The following is a 12908-nucleotide window of genomic DNA, read 5'->3' on the forward strand; positions in this document are numbered from 1 at the left end:
CCTGGGCTCTGGGAGCTGAGGCCCAGAAGGAAGGGCAGGTAGACTGTCTGTGCTGATGGTTGCCAGGAGAGCATGGGGGCCTCGTGCTTCCTATTTGGTGTGGTCCCTTTTGTACACACCAAGCACCCCTATGAAGCGGGGGGGGGGGGGGAGCAGCACCGCTGACCTTCTCAGCAACTTGGCTGCGTGAGAAGGGTCATAGAGGGTGGGGAGGTAGGATTTCCTGGGGTCTCAGCTGTCCAGTGGAACTCCCAGGCATCTGCCAAGAACCATTTTGCCAAAGGATTCCATCCCGGAGGATTGGAAGTGGGTGGGTGGGTGGGTGGGTGGGAAGGATTCCTGGAGGGTCCCATCTGAGCGAGTACCACCCTACTACATTCCCATGACCAGGACCCTGGGGTTCATCAGCCCTGGTGTCCCCCCCAGGGGGGGACTGAGGTTAGAGAGGACAGGTCAGTGAGAGTCTGAAGCCAACATCCTCGCCAGTCCACGCCAAAGGCGGGAATGCCAGAGGCAGGGTTGCCACGGCGCCCCCTACGGGTCTGCCCGGCACACTGTTGGATTCCCCCTGGAATGGTTGAATGCCAGAGTGGGGTTTGATGACCCCAGGACACCACTCCCTTTGGCAAAGTTGGGGGGGGGCGGCGGGGATGGCTTGGTCCGGAAGCGCTTCAGATCTTTTCCCGGTTTTTCATCATGGTGTCCCCCTGGCTGCGCAGAGGTTGTTTCCGTGTGGGGTGGGCTGTCGATGGCTTGGCCAGTCGCGTGCGAAGCCGTCCGCACAGGCTCCTCCGCCCCGGGTGCTCTTGGGCTCTCTGACCGGCCGAGGCTGAGCCAGACAGAGCTCTTCCGTGGCTCCGGGATGCAGTCATTCCAGGAGGCCCAAGCTCGCCCATCTTGGAGCTATTTATAGCTGGCTCCACTTAGTGGCGTAGACAGTGAGGGGGTAGGAAGGGGATGGGAAAGAAATTAGTCTCTTGTCATCTGCAACCTGAAATGACTCCTCACTTCCGTCGGCTTCCCCGCCCACTGTTTAACGGCGTGGGACAAGGCAGGGGGCTCTTCTTCTCTCCCTTCGCTTTCGGTCCTTCTTGTCATTCGCGGCGGGGGAGGTTGAACCCCTGCCCCTCCCGGCCCTTCTGCTTCTTGATCTGGACAACCTGCACACCTGAGTACAGGAAGGAGCAGCCCGGCCCAGCTGGGGCCCGGCTGGGTGCGTCTGTCCTCCCGTCTGGCGTCTGTGAGCGTCCGCAGGTCCAGCCGTCGGCCGGTTCCTGTGGCCGTCCTCGCCGCTCCCCGCCAGCGCTTGCTGGTGTAGCTCACCTCCACCGGGAGCCCCAGCGGCCTGCCCAACCTCCTCACCTCCCATGCCCCAGGGAGCCCTTCCCTGGGGCTACCAGCCCTGAAGGCACCCCAGACCCCAGCCCCGCCCCCCCCCCATCCTCAGTGCCCTACAGGAACATGACCAGAGCCAGCCTTGAGCAAAACCATGCTCAGGGACGGCGCCCAGGCTCTGAGTTCAAGCCCCAGGACTGGCACTCAACAAGTCAATCAGAAAGACACAGATTAAATCGTATGGAAAAAGAGTCTTCTTTCCCATTGCAAACACTCCCACCTGTGCCTCCATGAAAGAAGGAGGGAAGGAAGGAGAAAAGGAAGGGGAGGAAGCAGAGCCCATCGGTCTGGAGGGAGAAGAGGCATTGCCGTAGGTGCCGTCGAGGTGCGTCCTCTTCCGTTGCCACCTATGGGCTAACGGCTGATTTCCCGATTACAAACTGCTGCCTCTTCACACCAGAGGCCAGAGAGAGCTTCAGCCCCTTCACAGCAGCAGGAACTAAACAAAGCACCCCCCCAAGCCTGCTGGGCCAGCCACGTAACACCATTGGGGAGCCCAAAGCCCATTTCCCCTGCTACCCCCCCCACCATACACCAAACACACCGAGGCGGTGGGGCGGCTTGCTAGGCTCTTTGTGGGTTAGCAAAGTGTCCTGGTGATAAGAAAGGGGGAAAGGGCTTGACTGATGCGCTTTATTAAAGAGCCCGGCGCGTCTCCCGTCCTGTTGCCTGGCCTTGAGGGTGGCAGCCCAGCCCGGCAAGCCTGCCGTGCAGTTGCTTGTCAGATGAACAGCTCTCCCACGGCTGCGTGGCTGCAGGCAGAGCCCATTAACCCAGCCGGCTGAAAGCTCGGCCTCCGGGAGACGGGCCCTGAGACTAGGCCTTGAGGACCCATCGATCCTCCTCCATTAGGTTCATTTCCTCGGAAGGAAACGGTAGGGCCACGATGGTTGACGTGGACTGGCGGGCCTCCCTCCCGCCTGTCCAGCCTGGCGGGGTGGCGAGGGCCGCAGCTGGGGAGATGGAGACCGCTCGACCGCCCCACCCCGGTTTTCTGGAATCGCTCGTGTGGCTGTGATAGAACGGATCGTCTTACGACGACGGAGGACAGAGCAGCCCAGCCCAACCCAGCCGTCTGGGGAGTGTGGGGCACCGTTTGGACACGCGGGAGAACTTTCTGGACGGGGGAGCCGTCGGGCCGCCAGGACGCACGGCGGGGTCTCCCCGCCCCGGCCACCTCGGGCTCGTTCCTGAGGTCGCGGGCGTTTGAGGGCAGCGTGGGGCGTATGGGGCCCACCGACTCCCTCCCACGGGCCCTGGGCGGGGGCGTGGCCCGGGGATGAGTGGAGGTCTATGCGAGCAGGCTCTCTCCCCCAGAGCGGAGCTGGGGGCCGGGGGGGGGGGGGGCTCTCGGGCCGGCTGCCATGCTCCTTCTGTTCTGTGGGCGGAGTTCTGGGAACAAGTTCAACCCAAACCATGGCCAGCCTGGCGGGCGGTGGGCAAGGGGAGGGGCCCCGCGTGTGCCGGGGCTGGAGGGGAGGGCTGTCCCCTCCCGAAGACCCGTGCTTCGGGAAGCTCACTCCCCTGTGTTAGACACAGAAATACGTTCTAGAAATTATATACATATGCATACTCATATACACATACGTACACGCTCCCCTGTGTGTCTCTGTATATTCCACGGCTTGCCGACCGTTCTTCCCGGTAACTAACCGGAGTCCTTTCGGTCCCAGCCCGCACTTACTTCGGTCCAGTCGGCTCTGGCTGCAAAGGCGCATCGCACGCAGTAATCTTCCTCGAAGCGAAAACCCTCTCGGATTATCTTCTTTAGGAAGAAATTGGTTTTCCTTAACCTTTTTATCACAGTCTTACCACACTCAGACTTTAATTATCTTTCACAATTATTCCCCCCCTTTTTTTTTCCTTCAGATCCTCTCCAAAATGTCTTTGGAGTTACGGAGACCATAACTTGATTAGATCTTTCGCTTCTCCAGGGCTCTCTTCCCGTCTCAGGAGAAACAAATTAAATTCCAGCCGGCTGTATTTCGTGGGCACGGGGGGTGGGGGGGTGGGCCAGATGCGTTTTATAAACCGCGCATTGTCTAACCACCAGTGAGTTTCCCTTTCTTGCCATCGTGCTTTGAAACAATGGCTTCCAGTCCTTCGGAGAGTCTAACCTCTAACCGATCACGGTGGCTGTGCTTCCGTGGGCACAGGGCTTCTCCACCAAAAACACGCGGAGTGAAGGCCCCCAGGCGCCAGGGGCTCACGCCGAGGCTGAGACCCGAGGATCACCATTCAGAGCCACCCTGGACAGACACGTCGACCAGCGGAAGCCTGGAAGCCTTTCTGTGCTTTTCCTCCATGGAAGGATCCAGTTCATTAGCTGGGCCCAGGCCCTGGGACTCACTGACATCTCCCCGAGGACAGGGACCATGAATGGTGCTCCAGCTGTATTCCCAGGGCCCAGCTCCCTCCTGACGAAAGACCTGACCACCAGCACGCAGTCGCTGCCCCCCTCCACCCCCACCCCCGTCGGCATCCCGGGACCCTGCCCTCCCCCACCAGAGAGTGGCTCCCACGAGCGAGTCTTCCCATTGTCCTCCCCACGCTCTCAGCAGCCACACGGTGCCCCAGAAGCCTGCAGAAGAGTTCGGGACGGCAGATCGATCCGGTGCTAGGTGGCCGGGGTTGGAGAGGGACGGGAGGGGTCGGCGGGTTCATCCCAGCCCAGCTGTCCGCCTTGGAGCCGTGCGGCCCTGCGTCTTCACAGCCGTGGGGACCGCCCACCCGTGCCTCCCCAGAGGGGATCTGGGTCAGTGAGAGCCAGTGGGTGGCAAGGGAGGAGGAAAAACCAAGACGCGACGACTCTGGGGGGAGCAGAAATAAAACCGTAATGTGGAAATGAATGAGAACAGAACTCATGGGCTGCGTGCAAATCCGGTGCCAGTGACATGGGGGTCACTGACACGGTCTAACCTGTGTGCGCGTCTGGGTGTGAGCCCCCGGGCGGGCCCGCCCCGCCGCCGGTGCCTCCTCCCCCCCCCCCCCCCCCCCGCCCCACAGAGCGCCTCCTCTGCACACTCCTGGCTCCCCACGGCAGCGGAAAGCTGAGAGAGGCTAAAAATACTAACAATAGATATTTGATTTCTTCTAGACAAAAAGCCTTGGCATCCACGGGAGGAAGAAGCGTCCAGGCCGCATGTGACTGGTTGGTATGAAATAAATAAATGGAGAGAATAGCGTGTAATTATTCCGCGAGCTTCGGCTGTGGGGGGGGGGGCTCACGCTCTCGGCTCGGAGACCCTTCGGGGGGAGGTGAGCCCACGGGCTGGATGAGAGCCCACTTATCGAGTCGATCGCCTCCTCTGCCCCGGGCCCCGGCCGGTGCTTCTCACTGGAACTGTTGAAACACATTCCCAGGCCGGTCATCCTAGCTGCTTAGGAGGCCGAGATCTGAGGATCATGGTTCAACGCCAGCCTGGGCAGGAAAGTCCGTGAGACTGTGATCTCCAGTGAACCACCAGAAAACCAGAAACGGCGCCGTGACTCCAGTGGCAGAGCGCCAGCCTTGAACGGAAAAGTTCAGGGACAGCGCCCAGGCCCAAAGACATTTCAAGTCCTTCCAGGATGGGTCTTCTCACACTGTTCCCTCGCCAGTCACCTAAGGGGTCGCTCCAGATGCATTTAAAAGTCTGTCGTCACCCAGGGTGACATCCCTTGGGAGTACCCCACAGGGTGGCCTTCTCATGGCTCTGTCTTCCTCGGGAGGAACAGGGCCACCCCTTAGCCACCCCTTCTGCTGGGTAGTTGAGGATGAGAGTCTGGTGGATTTGTCTGCCCAGGCTGGCTTCGACCTGGGGCCCTCAGATCTCGGCCTCCTGAGTAGCTAGGCTTACGGGCCTGAGCTGCCAGAGCCCGGCTTCCCCCGAGGATTCCTCCTGGGGTGCACCTCTGCGTGTTTTAGGGAGCCGGGACAGGGATGCAGCGCGACCAGGAGAAGAGCAGCCGGGAGTCTGAGCGCCGGCCGGAAGGCGTGCGTGGGGGGGGGGGGGGAGGAGGGAGGAGGGGGAAGGGAGGAGGGGGAGGGGTGGCTGCGTTGTTGCCATCTTTCTCCTCCACAGCCCCCCAGAGCGACCCCGCCGGCCCGTGTCTGTCTTGCAGGCTCTTCTCCCACGTCGGGGACCCCTTCCTGGACGACCCCCTGCCCCGCGAGTACGTCCTCTACCTGCGCCCCACCGGCCCCTTGGCGCAGAAGCTCTCTGACTTCTGGCAGCAGTCGAAGCAGATCTGCGGGAAGAACAAGGCCCACAACATCTTCCCCCACATCACCCTCTGCCAGTTCTTCATGGTGAGCCGCGGCCCGGCCCCGCCCCGCCCCGCCCCGCCCCGCGCCCGGCCGCCCCGCCCCGCCCCGCCCCACGCCCGGCCCCCTCACCCCACGGTGGGAGCCACCAGGAAGGCCATGGCGGCAACGGGGGGGGGGGGGGGGACGGGGGGAGGGGCACTTGTGCTAAGCAGACCTCCTGGGGGGGCAGAGTGGCCCCCGTTCCCCTTTCCTTACAAGCGTGAGGCCCAGTAGTGCCCGAGTTAGGTAGGTGTAGCACCCCGTGCTCTTAACACGCGTGCTCCCAACACCCTGTGCTTCCAATACCGCCATGCCTCCCGACACCGCTGCTCCCGACACCCTGGACTCTCGACAGCGGTGCTCCTGACACCATGTGCCCAGCCTCCTGTGCCCAGACACCAGGGCCAAGCCGGGCCCCGGGGGTGGCTCCGCGCACTGCTTTGGTGGCTTGTTCCTCTCTGTCCTCTCCATTCCCGCAACACACAAGGAGAGGAGCCGAAGCATGGAGAACAAGAAATGTGTCCCGTAGACAGAGAAGGCCATGCCAGCTTTGTGTAAGCTGCCCACAAGGTCCTAGATCTTTCTAGAAACAGCAAGGGTGCCTTTCATCTGCCACAGTAGGTCCACATCTGGCCACCGTTCTAGCGATCAGGAAGCGTAGCAACCACTTTAAATCTTACATCCCCCTCCCTATAATACACGAAATCCACGCCACCCACTTCAACAACCCCGGTGCTGAGGTTGCAAAGCAGAGCTACCTGCAGAGATTCAAAACCAGGTAGAAGGGGAACATTTCAGAACCCTTTATAAAACAACATTTGCTTTGGGTTTTTTCCCCCAGATAGACTCTGTCAGGTTCAAACAAAAGGAATGTTCCTAATGCCTTCCCTTTTGCCATTCCCTCTGCAAATTAAAGTGATCGTCACTTCCTCTTAGTCACTGGGGAGTTAGAGATAGTCACGCTCCCCCCAGAGCTCCGAGGGGGGGAGGAGGGTGACGACGTCACAGCTCCCAGCCCCGTTCTCCCCAGGGATGGTGGAGGCGGACGCAGAGACAACGCCCATCACCCCAGGAGCAGGAAAGGCAGAGATGACGCAGGGCGCCGGAGAACACAGTCCTTTATCCCGTGACGCTCACCCCGTCATGCCCTGCCTCCTGCTTCTCCTCCTCTTCCTCTTCCTCCTCCTCATCTTCCTCTTCCTCCTGTTCCTTTCTTCCTCCTCCTCCTCCTCTTCTTCTTTTCTTTTTGTAAGCAAGGAGAGCTTTTTACTTCTTTCAGTGTGCCAGCCCTGGGACTTGAACTCAGAGCCCCGCACTCTTGCTTGTCTTTTTTGCTTAAGGCTGGTGCAGATAAGTCTCTTGGATTTGTTTGCCCAGAGCTAGGTGCAAACTATGACCCTCTGATCTCAGCCTCATAAGCTAGGATCTTAAGCTAGGATTACAAACATGAGCCATCAGTGCCAGACTTACCTTTTTTAATTGGCAGAAGAATTGTGTGTATTTATGATGTGTATAGTGTGATGAACACTTCAAATGTACACTTTTATAGTCTTTCTTTTTTCAGGGCTGTGTATCAATCCCAGGGCCTCATGCAATGCATACTAGACAAAGAAAGGTTCTACCGCTGAAATCTACATTCTTAGCAGTTTTCAGGTCGCCACTGCATGGTTAGGAGTTGTAGTCACTCTTGAATTGACTCCATCTGTCCAAGTGAAATGTTTCCTCATTTGATCCACATCTCATCGGCCCCAACTCTTGTTCTTGCTTCCTGTTGGACCGGTCCTGTGGCATTTTGGTGGGGTCCACAGGGGCACCCCGGGGCCAGGGGAGCGGGAAGAAGCCAGTCATTGCCCTTGCAACGGGGCACCTGAAGTTCTTGCGCTGCTGAGCAGACAGGAGTGCTGGTTGAAGCACCGTGGGATTGGCCTGCGGCCCCTGGGGACAGCGTGCCCAGTGCTGCGGGGTGGTGGCGGCCGCTCTGTCCTCGGGTCTCTGATGACGTCCACTCCCCCCCCCCAGTGTGAGGACAGCAAGGTGGACGCACTGGGAGAGGCGCTGCAGGCCACCGTCAGCCGCTGGAAGTGCAAGTTCTCAGCCCCGCTGCCCCTGGAGCTCTATACCTCCTCCAACTTCATCGGCCTCTTCGTGAAGGAAGACAGCGCCGAAGTCCTCAAGAAATTCGCGGCTGACTTTGCGGCCGAAGCTGCGTCCAAAACTGGTGAGTGTGCACAGCTCTGGGCCGGTCCCGGCCGCCCAGTCCAACTGGGAAGTAGAGGAGCCATAAATGGGCGGATGCACTGCTGTGACAACACAGCTAGGGCCCTCTCGGTATAAGGGGAAAGGGGCTTCTGGTTTGCGTGGGATTTCTGGTCAGTTGTGGGGCTTGAACTTAGGGCCTGGGTGCTGTCCTTGAGCTCTTTACGTCAAGGCTGACATCCTACTACTTTGAGCCACCACTCCGCTTCGGGTTTTCGAGTGGTTAACCTGGGTTAAGAATCTCACAGGGACGTTCCTGCCCAGGCTGGCTTCAAACCGCGATCCTCAGATCTCAGCCTCCCGAATAGCTAGGGCTACAGGCGCGAGCCACCAGCGGCCGGCAGGGGGGATGGGTTATGGTGGCTCATGGTTTCAGTCTGTGGTCAGTTATCCGTGGCCAGAGACCGGAAGGCCTGTGCCCCGGGTGGAACACGACGAGGAAGCCGGCGGTAGTAGCTTGGCCGACAGCCGAGCTGATGCCACAGCTCGCCAGCCCCTCACTTTGTGGAGGGCCAGGGAGGGAAAGAGATGAATGTGGAAGCAAACCTCCAGCCGGGCGCCCCTTCTCCCCACCCACCCCCCCGGCGCCGCCGCCGACACCCCGCAGGAACTGGATGTGTGAGGGACAGCATGGGGGAGAAGCGGATTGCTTCCTGTCCTTCTCCCTTGACCTTAAGGAAATGGCTTTGTTGTTCTTTAAGAGGAAAAAAAAATGGCTAGGGTAGCAATTGTGAGAGGCGCTGAAGGAATCCTCCCAAGAATCAGCACCCAGGCTGTCAGATCAGAAAAGCGGGGCTCCGCGGGGCTCCGCCAGGCCTCGGGCAGATTCTTGGGGCGCACGTGGAGCGAGGAGAGGCAGAGAATGGAGGAGTCGGCCCACCAGGCCAGGAACCTGCTGTCACGCAGGGGATCTTGGCGTTTCTGCCCTGTGCCGCCCCCTGGTGGTGACTTGGGGGAACTTCACGGTCCGGCGGCAAATCCGGCTGGTCCAGTTCTTTGGTAACTGATGTGGAAAGCCAGGTCGTGATGTCTCTTGTCCTAGAACGTATGCCTTGGCTCTATGGAGCTAATGGTGCATACCCACATTCCTTCACTGGGTGGATTTAATGCCATCCTCGGCTCCAGGAGGGTTAGGAAGAGTCACTGGTGTGCATCCGTTCACTCAGCAAGTTGTGAAAACTTAGGTAATACCCTGTAAACCAGAGACAAGCACCCTGCCTTGTGGGGCACCATGGGGCAGGAAAGGAAAAGTACTGATGACAAAAGGATCCAGCTCCTTGTTCTAGTTGAGCAGGTACTTCTCAGTGACTTGACCAACCTCCCAGATTTTCTTGGATTCTCTTGATTTTTCTTTTCCTAGCTGCAACGTCATTCTTCTAGTCTGGGAGACATACAGATCTTCCCTTGTCTTTAGTACAAAACAGGAGCAAAAGCCATTTCCTCACGTAAAGGGCTTTGTTCTGCTTTTAGGATGTCTTGGAATGGCAGCTGACATTGTTGAAATCAGTGCTTTTCAGCCGGGCATGTCTTCCAGGGGACATTTGGGAGTATGTAGGGTCATTTGGGGTTATTACAGCTTAGAGCACATAGTAGGCAGAGACCAGAGATGCCAGTAAACACCTTGTAATGCATAGGACAGCTTCCTACAAGAAATCATTGAGGATTCAAGCCAAAAATCCTATTAGGAAGGAAATCTCTAACCTTCAGACTTTGAAAATAGCCTCTATCCCCCTCATTTCTCTGGAGGTTAAGAGACTGATCCCCAAGTGGAGGCAGTGGGGCCTTAGAACATCGTCCGGTTATAAAGCGTGCTCTGTGTTTCTACATTAGTTTGTATCCTCCCTGTAGGCCGCAGCTCCTCATCTGGATGGCAGGGCTGGGAATGGCCGCCTGGAGTTGAGAGGAGGAGCTGGCCAGAGGATTAACTCCAGCCCAGCTCAGGCTCCTACAGAAAAGACATGAGTAGGGCTCCTTCTCCCCCTTTTCCTCTTTTTTTTTTTTTTGTACCAGGCCCGGGACTTGAACTCAGGGCCTCGTCACTGTCTCTGAGCTTCTTTTACTTGAGGGTAACACCCTACTACTTAAAGGGCCGTTTTAGTAGTTCATTGGGTTTCAAACTGCAGTCCTCAGGTCTCAGCCTCCGGAGTAGCTGGGATTACAGTCATGAGCCACAGAGCCCAGCTCTGGGTGTGCCTCTTTATCTCTTGAGTGGTGGGGAGATTTGGCTGTGAGGACCCAGGCCCTGATTCTGCTACAGCCAAGGAGAGAAAGAGCTTTACTCTAACCACGGGACTCAGTCCCTTGTTGTTTGGGAAGCAAACCACTTGCCTCTGTTCTTTCCTCCCTCCCCACCCTTGCTGTGATTTCTCCATTCTAACTGGAAGGTTCCCCAGAAAGGAAACCCACCACATGGTTCAGGAGTTTACCAGAGGGGGAAGCCAACTGCCAGCTCACACAAGATGGAGGCGTGGGAAGACAGAGGGGAAGGACGAAGGGAGAAAGAGAGAAAAGAGCAAGAGAGAGAGAGAGAGAGAAAAGGAGAGCGGGGACCATGTAGAGCCAGATTCTAGAGGGAAAGGCAGGGGATCTGGCCAGGTGGATTGGATGTGACCTCAGAGAAGGGGGAGGCAGCTGCCTCCAGGTGAGCCGGTCACCTAGGTAACTCAGGTGCTGGGCACAAACAGGTGGGGGGGGCATCTCCATGGAGCCCTCCAGGGGTGGACCTTACAGTAACCTCTCTCCCTTTCCCTTCTTGTTGTAGAGGTACATGTGGAACCCCATAAGAAGCAGCTGCACGTGACCCTGGCCTACCACTTTCAAGCCAGCCACCTGCCCACCCTGGAGAAGCTGGCCCAGAGCATCGACGTCAAGCTGGGCTGCGACTGGGTGGCCGCCATATTCTCCCGGGACATCCGATTCGCCAACCATGAGGTAAGTCGTCCCCGCCTGAGGGACGAGGGCCCTGCAGGGAGCAGCAGCCCAGCCCGTCGGGCGGTCGCCGAGTCGGTCCGGAGTGCTTAGCACGGGGTTCTGCTCTCTGGGCTTTGGAGTTGAGTTGAGGGGAGAGGACAGTCATGGCGGGAGCAGGTTGCATCGCTGCAGGAAGCGCGAGTGGGCGACCCAGCCTGGTGCGGACGGGCAGCGAGACCGAGCCTGCGCCCCCCTGGGAGACTCGGCGTGCGCCCAGCCCAGCCCAGCCCGCCCTGGAATATCACTGTGGTGTCCGTTTTGTGCTGGAGGGGAGTCTCGAACCCAGAGGGAAAGTGCCTGGCCCAAAGCGACTGAGCAAAGCCAGAATCCGAGCTGAAGACGGAGCCCTTGAGTTTTGACCGATAAAGAGGGCCACACTGCCTCTAAAACGACCCCATCCTCTGGTCCCGCTGGGTCCTCCATTTCAGTAGTGATTGCGGTTACCAGGGGTCAGTGATAGTCCAAAGGTATTACACAGCAAGTTCCAGGAATAATTCATGTTTTAGGTAACTTTTATGACAGTGCGTTGTTATCATTGTTCTGTCTTATTGTTAGTTGTGGTTCCTATTGCATAAACTAGACTTTATCTTAGCTATGTATCACAGAAAAAAAATACCAGTAAATAAACAGTGTATAGGATTGGTACACAGAGGGTTTGGCATCACCTGCGTTTCAGGCATGCCCACAGACCCTCTGTGGATAACGGAGATCTACTCCAGCTAGATGAAGACCTTGTGTTCCGATGGGACCTCCTCCATTACGTACTGATTACGTTCAGCAGTGAAATGAGTGAGATTCTTCTTCATTTGCATGGGCTGTGTGCGCACATGTGTTTGCACACGTGTGTGGTGATGCTGGGGCTTGAATTCGGGGCCTTGCGTTCGCACTGGGTTTTTGTACTCGAGGATGGTGCTCTACCACTTGAGCCACATCTCCATGTCCAGCTTTTTGACTAGTCAATTGGAGGCCAGAGTCTCACAGGCGTTCTTGCCTGAGCTGGCTCCGAACTCCAATCCTCCTATCCCAGCCTCCAGCTGGAGCCTGCGGTCTGTGCCCAGGCAGCCTGGCTGTTCCAGAAGGGTTGGGACGGGCCGGGCGTGAATGCCAGCTTTAGGTCTGGGTGTGGCGCCCTGTGCGTGTCGTCAGTGTGGCCTGACTCGTCTGGTGAGGCGGCGTGCCCGCTCATCCGACGGCAGGGTTCCTCGGCGGGGGTGAAGCAGACGGGGTCAGGCTCCGGCAGCTCCGGGAGCCAGGATGAGCCCAGCGAGGTGAGGCTGCTCGGACTCTGCGAGGGCCACGGAGAAGCCACGCGTCCCGGCCGGCCGCCCGCGGAGGGCCGCAGAGAAGTGACCTTCCCGGGAGAAGCAGGGCTGTGGAAATTTACCTGCTTTGTCCTCTAATCAGCGCTGCCCTCCAGTTAACTCCGAGGGTAATTGCTTTCCGCCTGACCCACATTCTCCGTTGGCACTGAAGGAAAGAGGCAGCCCGCGCCCACGTGAATTATTTTCTAAAAATAGCCCGCCCTCTCTTGTCTCGGATTTGGAAAGGCTCCTAGATGATGGCTTCATCTGATCAAGCACCCTTGGCCCCTTTAGACTCCCCCCCCCCGGGGGGAGGGGGGAGGGGGTCGGTCCCATCTAAGCCCCTCAACAGCCGGAAGGCCTTCCCTTCCCTTCCCCTTCCCTCCTCCGGTGTCCAGTCGGGGCACAGATGTCCAGAGAAGGCTCCAGGCAAGGGCGCTGGCCGGGCACAGGAAGGCCAGGGACATCCTGCGGGCATTTGAGCTGGCAGATGCCTGTTGGCACCTCTCCTGGTCTCTTCTGTGTTAACAACGATGTGGGGCCCAGCCGTCAAAACCTAGAGCAAGGACTGAGTTCTCCGAAAAGCACTCACTTTGGAGTCTAGCACACTTAGCTTTAAGCCCTGGCTTCTTCGCCTTCTCCAGTTAAACTGACGTTTAACGATGTATGGGATCTCCAGTCAGCTCAGCTATGAAACG

At 58.3% G+C, this 12908-nt stretch overlaps 1 protein-coding gene across 1 annotated transcript in view; it reads left to right on the plus strand.

Moving 5' to 3' along the window:
• Ubash3b (ubiquitin associated and SH3 domain containing B) overlaps positions 1-12908 on the plus strand; it is a 74534-nt gene that overhangs the window by 42577 nt on the left and 19049 nt on the right. The window contains exons 2-5 of the mRNA XM_048344020.1: positions 4493-4546; positions 5500-5686; positions 7703-7901; positions 10701-10870. Of these exons, the coding sequence (XP_048199977.1) occupies positions 4493-4546; positions 5500-5686; positions 7703-7901; positions 10701-10870 (610 nt within the window). The remainder of the gene's footprint in view (positions 1-4492; positions 4547-5499; positions 5687-7702; positions 7902-10700; positions 10871-12908) is intronic.

Source organism: Perognathus longimembris, chromosome 3, assembly GCF_023159225.1.
Source record: "Perognathus longimembris pacificus isolate PPM17 chromosome 3, ASM2315922v1, whole genome shotgun sequence".
NCBI lineage: Eukaryota > Metazoa > Chordata > Mammalia > Rodentia > Heteromyidae > Perognathus > Perognathus longimembris.